Here is a 12,741-nt window from a genome sequence, read left to right as displayed (position 1 = left end):
ATGAGTCCCAGATGTGTTTGCGTGAATATCGTCAATAAGTATTTGTAAGTGACTCTGTACACTGTGCAGTTTATTATCAAGTGATCTTAAGATTTTTGGATAAACAATAAAGTGAAGTATTGCAGCTTAGTTTCATCATTCACATGACTGACCACTTCCATTATCTCTTTAAAATGCTACATTATCTGAGCAGAGAGAAAGAGAACTGGTGAAACGGAGAGAGACTTCCTGGGAGAGTTCGTGTTGCAGTCACTTGAGATGACTGTGACTTGGCCACCTAACAGCAGGGGCTTCTGCCAAATCTGCAGCTTATGAGGCTACCAGCCTCGGCCCTCACACCCAGTGATCTGGGAGTTTGGTCCCATGCAGGGCATGAAGCCACGCAAGACTGACCTTCACACACCTTTCTGCTTCTAACCTGTTGTGTTCCTTATTTCTTCTCTTCTATTCTTTTGCTTGTTAATGCCTCTCTCTTTGCCCTCTAACCCTATGTCCTATTTCTGTCTTCTGCAGCTTTGCTAGTTTTACCTCTAGCCCCACCTCTTTTACCCTGAAATATGCCCAAATTTAGATAAGGAAGTAAAGTTGCAGTAAAATGAGGAAGTTATACCCGGCAGATTAACCTTCTGGGGAACAGCAGAGAAACAGGCAAGTACAGAGATGGGGGAAAGAGAACAGGTGATGGATGAAGAAAATAACAAAGACACAAATACCTGGCCTGTGTATGGTGCTTTATGGCTCCTAAAGCATTTTAGCAGTTCTTATTTCATTTACTTTCATATGAACACTATGGGCTAGACAGAGCAGAAGGCCTACTTTTTTGGCTTTTAGGAAATGGAGAATTAGAGAGGGAGGGAATTCTTCCCAGGCCCCAAGGGTGCAGAGGGCAGCAGCCAGTCTCAAGCCTAGCTCTTCTGAATTCAAATCCTGTCTTCCTTCCACGATGCTATGGTTATGTCCTTGGAGTCCTGGAGCACAGCACAGGCAAGTACCCCTGTGTGTTCTGGAGGGTTCACCTCCAGACTTATTTCCTGAAAGAGAGTTCTGCCTTCCTCCACGGTGGCTGGACTCCCAAAGTTGTAAAAGGTTACTTTCACCCAAGAAGCCCAGGATGCCGCCCGCAGGAAATCTCCATGGATGATTATGGGCCTTAGTCAGTGTTTCTTTAAACACAGTGGTTTTAGGGGGCCCCATGTCCTCTGCATTAAGAGTGGCTGTTAACCCATAGGCCATGGGAGGGACACCTGTCATGTTTTGGGGGAAAATCCCTTCAGCTGCCCTCTGCATCCATACTTTTGTGGCCTTTGGCACCTCCTCTGGTTTCCACCTTGTTGGTGTACACTTCTGATTTTCTTCCTAACTCTTACCCTTGTCACCTTGGCAACCCACTCCTGGCTGCTGATCTGATTCTATGGCTCATCTTTGTTTGCCAGCTCACCTTTTGATGACATTTGATTCCTCCTTGCACAAACTCTTGGAGCTGATCCCCAGTGTTTTCAACTTTCCTCCCTTTGACATCCCAGACTCCCTGCACACCTGGTTCTTCCCTTAGTTTCTGTCAATTCTCATTATGTGAAAACTGGAGTACTAGGGTTGTCTTAGAGAATTTTTCTGATCAGACCACCAAGAGTAGTTTGATGCTGTCCCCTCTTACCCTGCACCTAACACCCTCTCATGCTCTCCCCATTTTTAGATACACTGTAGAACTTGCTTGCCTGTGTGCAAACTGAAGGATGAGCAGAGAGGTTTATTGCAGTATTGTTGGAAACACAACAGAACCTAAATCTCTGTCAATAGGAATAGATTATAATACATTCAAACAATGGGGAAAAAAGCTCTCTATACAGTCATGGAATGATCTTCAAGATAAAATTTTAAGTGAAAAAAGCAAGGGGCAGAAAGTATATAAATTGTGCTACCATTTGTGTCAAAAAGAGAAAACAGGAAACAATACTTATACTTGTATATGCATAGAGTTTCTCTCAAAGGAGCAGAAACGATGGTTACTTCTGGGCAAGGAAACTGAGTAACTTGGGGAAAGGGTGGTAGCGAAACTTCCTTTCTGAACTGAGTACCATGTGCAGATTACCTATTCAAAAACTACTTAAAAACAAGGTAGAACACTTTGGAATCAACAGAGATGTGGAAATAGATGGGACCTTGGGGATCACTCCTTAGTTGTACAGATGAGAGCATTAAGTCATCAAGAGAAAAGTAATTTGTCCAAATTCTATAAGTACAAAGTGGCAGAGCTATGACCAGACCCTCATCTGTTATTTGTCACCTATGCTTGAGGAAATGCACCTTCAAAACTCAGTAGAAATTAATAATATAAACGACAGGATTGTACCCCAGGGCAAGGGCAAGACATTCAAGATTCAGTTTCTTCATCTGTAAAATGTGGGCAATAAAGTTGTGAAGATCGAATTAGATAGCACATGTGTATCCTAGCAGCTAGCACATACTAAGCATTCAATACATCCCAGTTACTGTAATTTATTATTTTGAAGCTATCATAGAGTTGGGGAGAGAGAGAGAGAGAGAGAAAGAGAACAATCCCTTGATTCTCATTTATTTAAATAGCCACTAGAGAATCTGAGAGAGCAAATGATGCTTAATGCGGAAAACATATGTGAGGGCATGTGGGAGGGGGACATTGCAGAGAGAACTTTCAGCCTCTTTAACTCCACCGTTCCACCAAGGGCCACCTGTGAACAGCGTTGTCTCATGCTGAAAAGTAAATGTACACAGGTCAGGACCATCTGGTATGCTTCTTTCCGTTTCTCTTTTATTCCCGATTGTTTAGATGTCCCCATTATTCTTGTTAGCTTGTTTCCTTTCCTATTTTCTCTTTTCCCGGGGCCACGGGTCAAATGGTGACTAAGATGCAAAGTGTTCTTCTAGGGACTTCATTCACCTTCCTCAGAGAGGTGCTGAAAAGACCTTGTCCTTCTGGGCAGCTTTTCTGGCAACGCATCTGAGCTGAGGAGCCTTAGCAAGAGCCCCAGTAAAGCCGAGGTTTCTGGGAACCCTTTCCTCTGTCCTGCCTTGTGCCAGAAAGCCACCTCCTAGTATAGGCGGAGGAATGGGAGCAGGAGGTTCCCTCTCATTCACCACTTTATGGCCAAACTTTATGATTTGCAAGCATTACATTCCTCCCTGAGGGAGGGAAAACACTGTGTGGGGTTATAAGCTCTGGTTCTGCCATCGGCCCCCTGGTTTCAAATCGTCACTCCTCCATGTGAGCTCTGTGATCTTGGGCAAGTTGTGTAACCTCTTTGCCCTAATGTCTATCTGAAAAAATGGTGAGGACAAAATGAGATAATCGATAATCCGGGTACAAGGCAGAGCATAGAGATTGGTTCTTAGTAAATTCTCAAAAAAAGATGCTGAAATAGTAACAGCAGCTACAGTATTCATAGAAGTAACCAAAAGAAGTAAAGTGAGGGGGGGCGGGGTCTGGATACTCAAGGAAGATTCACTGACCTCTAGGTAAAAGGATTATTACCATCAACCGCACCAACCACCAACCCCATTCCCCACCCCACACCCAACCTCATCATACCCATATGTACCAGTCTTCACTGGCCAAGGTTACCAGTGAAAATGCTATTTGATCTGGCTGCAGTAGTTCTCCAAGCAGAATCATTTTAATGAGGAGGTTTTCTGGAAGACAAATGTCCTTTACTAGTCCAGGGTGATACATGATATATCAAAGGCTTTAACATATATGTGAATACATTATTGACTTACCCAATTTTAAAGACTTATACAGTAGTCCCCCCTTATCCACAGTTTTGTTTTTCGTGGTTTCAGTTACCCATCGTCAACCGTGGCCAAAAATAGTATAGTACAATAAGATATTTTGAGAGCCAGAGAGAGATCACATGCACATACTTTTATTATAGTATATTGTTGTAATTGTTCTATTTTATTACTAGTTATTCATTGCTTACTGTGCCTAATTTATAAATTAAACTTTATCATAGGTATGTTTAGAAAAAACACAGTGTATGTGGGGTTCAGTACTACCGATAATTTCAGGCATCTTCTAGGGCCTTGAAACATGTTCCGCTTGGATAATGGGGGACTACTGTAAATGTAGGACAAAGCCACTTAACTCAGAAGGCAGAGATCAGTAAGTGGTAGATTTTTATTGACACATAATATTTTACATACTTATAGGGCACGCGATATTTTTTGTTACATGGATAGAATCTATAATGATTAAGTCAGTGTATTTGGGGTATCCATCACTTTGAGTATTTATCATTTCTATGTGCTGAGGACATTTCAAGTCCTGTCTTCTAGCTACTTTGAAATATAAAATATATTATTGTTAACTACAGTCATCCTACTCTACTATTAAACATTATAATTTATACTGTCTATCTAACTATATGTTTCTACCCATTAACCAACCTCTCTTCTTCCCCTACTCTTACCCACACACCCTTCCCAGCCTGATATTTATAATTATACTCTCTACCTTTGTAAGATCAACTTTTTTAGCTCCCACATATGAGCAAGAACATAAGATATTTGTCTTTCTGTGCCTGTCTTATTTTACTTAAAATAATGACCTCCAGCTTTATCTATGTTGCAGCATAAGACATGATTTCATTCTTTTTTATGACTGAATAGTATTCCATTGTGTATCTATACCACATTTTATTTATCCATTCAACCATTGATAGATACGTCGGTTGATTTCATATCTTGGCTATTGTGAATAGTGCTGCAATGAACATGCGAGTGCAATTATTCCTTTGATATATTGATTTATTTTCCTTTGGATAAATACCCAGTAGTGAGATTGAGGATTGTATGGTAGTTCTCTTGTTAGTTTTTTGAGAAATTGCCGTACTGTTTTCCATAGTGGCTGTACTAATTTACATTCCCACCAACAGTGTGTAAGAGTTCCCTTATCTCTGCATTCTTGCCAGCATCTACTGCTTTTTCCTTTTCAACAATAACCTTTTTTTTTTTTTCTTTTGAGATGGAATCTTGCTCTGTCACCCAGGCTGGAGTGCAATGGTGTGATCTCAGTTCACTGCAACCTCCAGCTCCTGGGTTGAAGTGATCCTCCTGCCTCAGCCTCCCAAGTAGCTGGAACTACAGACGTGTGCCACCATGCCCAGCTAGTTTTTGTATTTTTAGTAAAGCTAAAAATTTTGTATTTTTAGTAAAGCTAAAAATTTTGTATTTTTAGTAAAGCTAAAAATTTTGTATTTTTAGTAAAGCTAAAAATTTTGTATTTTTAGTAAAGCTAAAATTTTTGTATTTTTAGCTGGCCAGGCTGGTCTCAAACTCCTGACCTCAGGTGATCCTCCTGTCTTGACCTCCAAAAATGCTGAGATTATAGGCATGAGCCACTGTGCCCAAAAATAACCATTCAATGAAATGATATCTCATTGTAGTGTTGATTGTTTTTTGTTTGTTTTTAGTCTCTATTTAATTTAGTTCTGCTCTGATCTTTATTATTTCTTTCCTTCTACAAATTTTGGGTTTGATTTGCTCTTGCTTTTCTAGTTTCTTGAGATGCATCACTAGATTGTCTGTTTAAAATCTTTCTACTTCTTTGATGTAGGTATTTGTTACTATAAACTTCCCTCTTAGCACTACTTTTGCTGTATCCCATAGGTTTTAGCATGGTGTGTTTCCATTTTTATTTGTTTCAAGCCTTTTAACAAAAATTTCCTCCTTAATTTCTTTCTTGACTCAATGGTCATTCAGGAGCATGTTATTTAATTTCCATGTATTTGTACAGTCTCCAAAGTTCTTCTTGTTATTGACTTGTAGTTTTATTCTGTTGTGGTCTGAGAAGATATTTGATATGATTTCAATTTTTAAACATGTGTTGAGCTTGTTTTGTGTTCTAACATTGTTTTCATGATGATAAATATTGTTCTTTTGCTTCTCAGTGGACTCCTTTAAGCATTTCTTTTAGGGCCAGTCTAGTGGTAATGAATTCCCTCAGCTTTTGCATGTCTGGGAAAGACTTTGTTTTTCCTTTGTTTTTGAAGGATAACTTTGCTGGATATAGAATCCTTGGTTGACAGGGTTTTTGTTGTCATTGTTTTGTTTTCTTTCAGCCCTTTGACTTTATTACCCTGTTGTCTCCTGGCCTGTAAGATTTCTGCTGAGAAATTAACTGTTAGTCTGATAGGGGTTCCTTTATAGGTGACTACATGCATTTCTCTTGCTGATTTTAGATTCTTTCTTTGTCTTTGATGTTTGACAGTTTGACTATAATGTGCTGTGGAGAAGTCCTTTGTTGAATTGTATCTATTTGGAGAATTCTGAGCTTCCTGTAACTGGATGTCTAAATCTCTTGTGAAACTTGGGAAGTTTTCGTCTATTGTTTCATTAAACAGGTCTTCTTTTTCTTTTTCTTTTTAGGCAGGATCTGGCTCTGTTGCTGAGGCTGAAGTACAGTGGCACAATCTCAGCTCACTGCAACCTCTGCCTCCAGGGCTCAGATGGTCCTCCTGCTTAAGCCTCCTGAGTAGCTGGGTTTTCAGGAGCATGCCACCACACCCAGCTAATTTTTGTATTTTTAGTAGAGATAGAGTTTTGCCATGTTGCCCAGTCTGGCCTTGAACTCATGAGCTCAAGCAATCTGCCCTCCTTGGCCTCCCAAAGTGCTGGGATTACAGGCATGAGCCACTGCATCTGGCCTTGTTTCATTAAAAAGGTTTTCTAACACTCATTTTCTCTTTGCCTTCTTGCTTTATGGTATCTCGTATGTCACACAGGCTTTTCTCATTCTTTTTTCTTTATTTTTATCTGACTAGGTTATTTCAAAAGACCTGTCTTCAAATTCTGAGATTCTTCCTTCTGCTTGATTTAGTCTATTGTTGAAGCTTTCAAGTGTATTTGATTTTATTTTATGAATTCTTCAGGTCCAGAATTTGTTTGGTTCTTTTTTATTATCTCTATCTCTTTGGTGAATTTCTCTCATTCATACCCTGAATTGTTTTCTAATTTTGGGTATTGTTTTTCTGTATCCTCTCATGGCTGGAGTGCAATGGCATGATCTCGGCTCACCGCAATCTCCACCTCCCAGGTTCAAACGATTCTCCTGCCTCAGTCTCCTGAGTAACTGGGATTACAGGCATGCACCACCATGCCCGGCTAATTTTGTATTTTTCGTAGAGATGGGGTTTCTCCATGTTGGTCAGGTTGGTCTTGAACTCCCGACCTCAGGTGATCCACCTGCCTCAGCCTCCCAAAATGCTGGGATTACAGGCATGAGCCACTGCGCCCGGCCTCTGAATTTACTTTCATAGGGGAGGAAAAAGTTCTCCCCTATGAAAGTAAGGTGTTTCTTTGGTGTTGGTTAGGTAGAGTGCTTTGGCTTTGATTCTGGGTATGTACATTAGTGTAGTCTCCATATGATTTATTCTGCTGGAACCAGTGCCAGTAGTATCTGTGGCTTCCCCAGCAGCTTAGGATGTGGTTGTTAGTGGAGGCTGTGGTGAAGTATTGCTGGGGACTAGGATACCAGGTGGGCCAGTCTTCAGGCCCCAGGGGTGGGTTGAGCATATCTGTCCTTGGATCCCAAGGCAGTATACGCTGGCACTGGTGTTAGTGTGTCCAGGCAGGCTGGTTCTTGGGCTTCCAGGTATCTTGCTTGGGTGCTAGAAATGGTAGTGGTTAGCCAGGCAGGTAGGCAGATTGGCGTGGGTGTTGGCAGTATCAGTGGTAGGACAACACTCTGGGTCCCAAGTACCCATGCTAGTGTTGGCAGTGGTTGCAATGGACTGGGCAGGCCAGTCCCCAGGCCTGTAGCTGGTACATGAGGGTTGATGCCAACTATGATGGTGGCAGCCGAGTGGGTAGTCCCAACCTCAGGCATCTGGGAGGAATGCTGTGGTGCCAGTGGTGATGGACTAGACTGGGCTGGGCAATCACCAGGCCCCAAATGGCACACTCAAGTACTGCACTGGGAGAGAGCTGGCCTGTGCAGACCTGTTCTTTGACTCTCTGGTGGGGCATGCAGTATCTGGCTGTAATAGGCAGGGGTGAAGCAATCCCCAGGCTGCTGATAGAAAGCTCAGGTGAAGGCAGCAGTGACTACACTGCTGTCCGCTACTGCAGAGGATGGGATTGCTTTCAGTGGGAGCAACCATAGGCAGCCAGCTGGGGCTATGCTTTGCTCATGCTTTGGCCCTAGCAGCAGCAGTTTATAGCAGCAATAGCTGAGGACAGTGGAGTTTGTCCTTGAGGCACACATAAACATGTGTGAGCGCCCCGCTGCTGGCTGGGGGTGGGGGGAGGGGTGCTGCCAGTGGCTCCTACCTTGGCTCTGGCAGCAGCAGCCAGCAGCGCTGGTGGCTGCAGGCAGGAGCTCCAGAGACATGGAGATGCAGGGGCTGTTGGGCCCTAGGGCAGGATACAGTCTGGTGGGGGCTGGGCCCTCAAAGTGGCACTGTGCTGCAGCCACTAGGGCTCAGGTGTGTGTGGGACTCCGCATAAGGTCCCTCTCTGGAGCAATGCCATTGCACAGTGTACAGGCGCTCTCAGTGTTAGTCTCAGGGCCTGTGAGAGTTGAGGGGCTCTCCCATGGCTAGGCTGCAGGAGTCTGCAGTGGAAATATGGACCACTACCCTTTCCCCATACTGGGGAGCTTCTCCTGGCTCCCAGCCAGTCTCAGCGAAGAAGGATGCCTTATTTCCCTCTCCTTCCTTGCTTTAAGTGTTGTCTGTTACTACTCTGTTGAATTCCTGTGTTCTCCCTTAAATGATCAATTCAAAATGTAGCTTATCTACTCAGTATTTTTGTTATTTTTTGTGAAGAGGTGAGTGCCAGATGCATCTAGTCAGCCATTTTGAAGCCCCTCCTCTCTTCAAAAATTGGTAGTTTTTTTTTCAATTCTGCCTTTGGCATATACACATGAGAAACACCAGTGAGTTTACTCTGTAGTTTGTAATTGATTCTGATGGTTTGGGGTTGCATTTACTAAAGGGATTATCAAATGAATTCCCTGATGTGGGAGACGGAAAGTATTTATTCATACAATCAACACAATTAGATTCTTACTGTCTTAGCTCAGATACCATAACAAAATACCACAGACTGCAAGACTTAAAACAACAGACATTTATTTCTCACAGTTCTGGAGGCTGGGAAGTTCAAGATCAAAGGTGCTAGAAGATTTAGTATTTGGTGAGAACTCTCTCCCTGGCCTGCAGTCGCCACCTTTCCATATCCACATATGGCAAGGAAAGAGAACTCTGGTTTTCTTATCTTCTCATAGGAGCAATAATCCTATCATAGGGTCCCCACTCTCATGACCTCATCTAAACCTAATGACCTCTCAAAGGCCTCACCTCTTAGCCCTAATCCATCACATTGAGGATTAGGGCTTCAATATATGAATTTGAGGGGAATGCAAACATTCAATTCATAGCAGTGACCAAACATTTTTATTGTTTCAACCAAAATCAGAGGACTCCATTGTCATGGGATTATGAAGATAGATGAACTATTGAATTGGCTCTGCAATGTCCAGTTTGATCATTCTGTAAAGTAATTGCCTAACCTATACCGCAGAGTGTGGTTTAAAGCAGCTGACTTCTGTAGTTGCATAGTTCCTTTCACCTTAGAATAACTTTCTTGTAAATTATCTCATTTGATAAGTTCTGTAGCATCAACTTACAAGGTATTTTCCTCAGTTGGCCCCTTCTGAAAGGTAGACAACATTATATGATATTAGGACAAAGACCTTCAGCTTATCTTACCATGACTACTGCTTAGACAGGTAAGGACAAGTTTTTCAGATAGTCATCAAGTCAGTAGTCCTTTCTCATCCTGATGGTTTTTATTTTCCTTTTCTTTTTTCTTTTTCTTTTTTTTTGAGATGGAGTGTCGCTCTTGTTGCCTAGGCTGAAGTGCAATGGCGCAATCTTGGCTGACTGCAACCTCTGCTTCCTGGGTTCAAGCAATTCTCGCCTCAGCCTCCCAAGTAGCTGGGATTACAGGCATGCACCCCCATGCCCAGCTAATTTTTGTATTTTTAGTAAAGACAAGGTTTCACCATGTTGGTCAGGCTGGTCTCGAACTCCTGACCTCAGGCGATCTGCCCACCTCAGCCTCCCATAGTGCTGGGATTACAGGCGTGAACCACCATGCCCGGCACAGTCAATTCATTTTCAAAGAATTATTTTCCATTGATAGGTAAACTTTTATTTAAATATTAGGACACAGACAGGCGCAGTGGCTCACACCTGCAATTCTAGCACTTTGGTAGGCTGAGGCGGGTGGATCACTTGAGGCATGGAGTTCGAGACCAGCCTGGCCAACATGGTGAAACCCTGTCTCTACTAAAAATACAAAAATTAGCTGGGTATGGTGGCACATGCCTGTAATCCCAGCTACTCTGGAGGCTGAGGCACGAGAATTGCTTGAACTCAGGAGGTGGAGGTTGCAGTGAGCTGAGATCATGCCACTGTGCTCCAACCTGGGCAATGGAGCAAGACTCTGCCTCAAAAAAAAAAAAAAAAAATTAGGACACAGAGTGCATTTCTTTACATCTAAAAGTGCTGTATGGCATGTACTTAATTTTAGTAAATGTGAATTTAAATTTATTCAGACATTTTGTTAAAATATTATCATACCCTATAGGAGATGTCCTGTAATATCACATTACTTGGCTTGGAAAATCACCCTTAACATGAGGAAGCTTCCGAATCCACTTTGCTTAAGCGTATCTAAAATGTCTGGTCAATGCAAAACTGCCTACCTTTGTGCAAGGTTTTTCTCTGAGCTCTGATTCCATATTCAATACACTCCCAGCTTGAGCTTCATTTATGTTAAATCAATGTTCTGTGTCACACTTAGCTTGGAGGCCAAGTATAGTGGGTCAAATTTATCACAGAATATATCTAGGAATAATTTAAAAATCATTGACAATATAACATACTAACTTTGTCTCCATGGAAATTTCAATTTTGTATCTATTCCCACAGGTAATTATGAGGAATTAGAAAACTCAGGAGATACAACATTGGAATCTGAAAGACCAAATAAAGTGACTATTCCAAGCACATTTGCTGCAGTGACCATCAAAGAAACATTAAATGCAAATATAAATTCTACCAACTTTGCTCCGGATGAAAATCAGTTAGAGTTTATACTGATGGTGTTAATCCCATTGATTTTATTGGTCCTCTTACTTTTATCCATGGTATTCCTTGCAACATACTATAAAAGAAAAAGAACCAAACAAGGTAAATATTTGGTGTATTTCCATTTCCAGAAAATTGCTTCATGTGTTAGTGAACAATCAATAAAACAAAATATTCTTTGCTTTGATACAGAACCTTCTAGCCAAGGATCTCAGAGTGCTTTACAGACATGTGAGTATTATCCTAAAACCTGCCTACAGGTGGGGGTGGGATTGGAGAAGGAGCAGAGATGTTTTAAAATTAAGCAACAAGGACTACATATAATAGTAAGTGATAAATAATACATTTCAATGAAATTTTCCAGAAGTGAATATATGCATATTCCTTTCTTTAAAAAAAAAAAGTTTAATTGAATTTCAAAATACAGGCACACCTTGTTTGGTTGCACTTTGCTTTATTGCACTTTACAGGTATTGCTTTTTTTTTTTTTTTAACAAATTGAAGTTTTATGGCAACCATTTCCTCAAACCAGTCTATTGGTATCATTTTTTTCAACAGCACATGTTTACTTTGTGTCTCTGCATTACATTTTGATAATTCTCACAATATTTCAAAGGTTTTCAATACTACTATGCCTGTTATGGTGATCTGTGATCAGTTATCTTTGATATTACTGTTGTAATTGTTTTGGGGTGCCTGAAACCATGCTCACGGAAGACAGTGAACTTAATTGATAAACATTGTGTGTGTTCTGACTGCTTCACCAACAAGCCATTCCCTATCTCTCTCCCTGTCTTCAGGCCTGTCTATTCCCTGATACAGAACAATATTGAAATTAGGCCAATTCATAACCCTACAATGGCATGTAAGTGTTCAAATGGAAGGAAGAGTCACATATCTCTCATTTTAAGTGAAAAGCTAGAAATGATTAAGCCTTGTGAGGAAGGCAAGTTGAAAGCTGAGATAGGCTGAAAACCAGGCCTCTTGTGCCAAACATTTAGCCAAGTTGTAAATGCAAAGAAAAAGTTCTTGAAGGAAACTAAAAGTGCTACTCAGTGAACATACAATGATAGGAAAGCAAAGCAGTATTATTGTTGATATAGAGAAAGTTTCAGTGGTCTGGGTAGAAGATCAAACCAGTCACAGCATTCTCTTAAGCCTAAGCCTAATCCAGAGCAAGGCCTTAATTCTCCTTAATTCTACAAAGGCTGAGAGAGGTGAGGAAGCTGCAGAAGAAAAATTGGAAGCTAGCAGAGGGTGTTTCATGAGGTTTAAGGGAAAAAGCCATTTCTATAACATAACAGTGCAAGATAAAGCAGCAAGGACTGATGTAGGAGCTGCAGCAAGTTATCTAGAAGACCTAGTTCAAATCGTTGATGAAGGTGGCTACACTCAACCATAGATTTTCCATGTAGATGAAACAGTCCTCTATTGGAAGAAGATGCCATCTGACTGGGCATGGTGGCTCACGCCTGTAATCTCAGCCCTATGGGAAGCTGAGGCAGATCATTTGAGGTCAGGAGTTTGAGACCAGCCTGGCTAACATGGTGAAACCCTGTCCCTACTTAAAAAAAAAAAAAAAATGCCATCTAGGACTATTAATAGCTAG

At 41.4% G+C, this 12,741-nt stretch overlaps 1 protein-coding gene across 1 annotated transcript in view; it reads left to right on the top strand.

Moving 5' to 3' along the window:
- The window catches only part of TMEM154 (transmembrane protein 154), a 53,910-nt gene that overhangs the window by 16,171 nt on the left and 24,998 nt on the right, over window positions 1-12,741 (top strand). Inside the window, exons 2-3 of the mRNA XM_003815894.5 lie at window positions 10,974-11,234; window positions 11,325-11,363. Of these exons, the coding sequence (XP_003815942.1) occupies window positions 10,974-11,234; window positions 11,325-11,363 (300 nt within the window). The remainder of the gene's footprint in view (window positions 1-10,973; window positions 11,235-11,324; window positions 11,364-12,741) is intronic.

This window comes from Pan paniscus, chromosome 3 (assembly GCF_029289425.2).
Source record: "Pan paniscus chromosome 3, NHGRI_mPanPan1-v2.0_pri, whole genome shotgun sequence".
Classification (NCBI taxonomy): Eukaryota; Metazoa; Chordata; class Mammalia; order Primates; family Hominidae; genus Pan; species Pan paniscus.
Note: the sequence above shows the minus strand (reverse complement) of the source record. Positions and strands in the feature narration are given on the sequence as shown.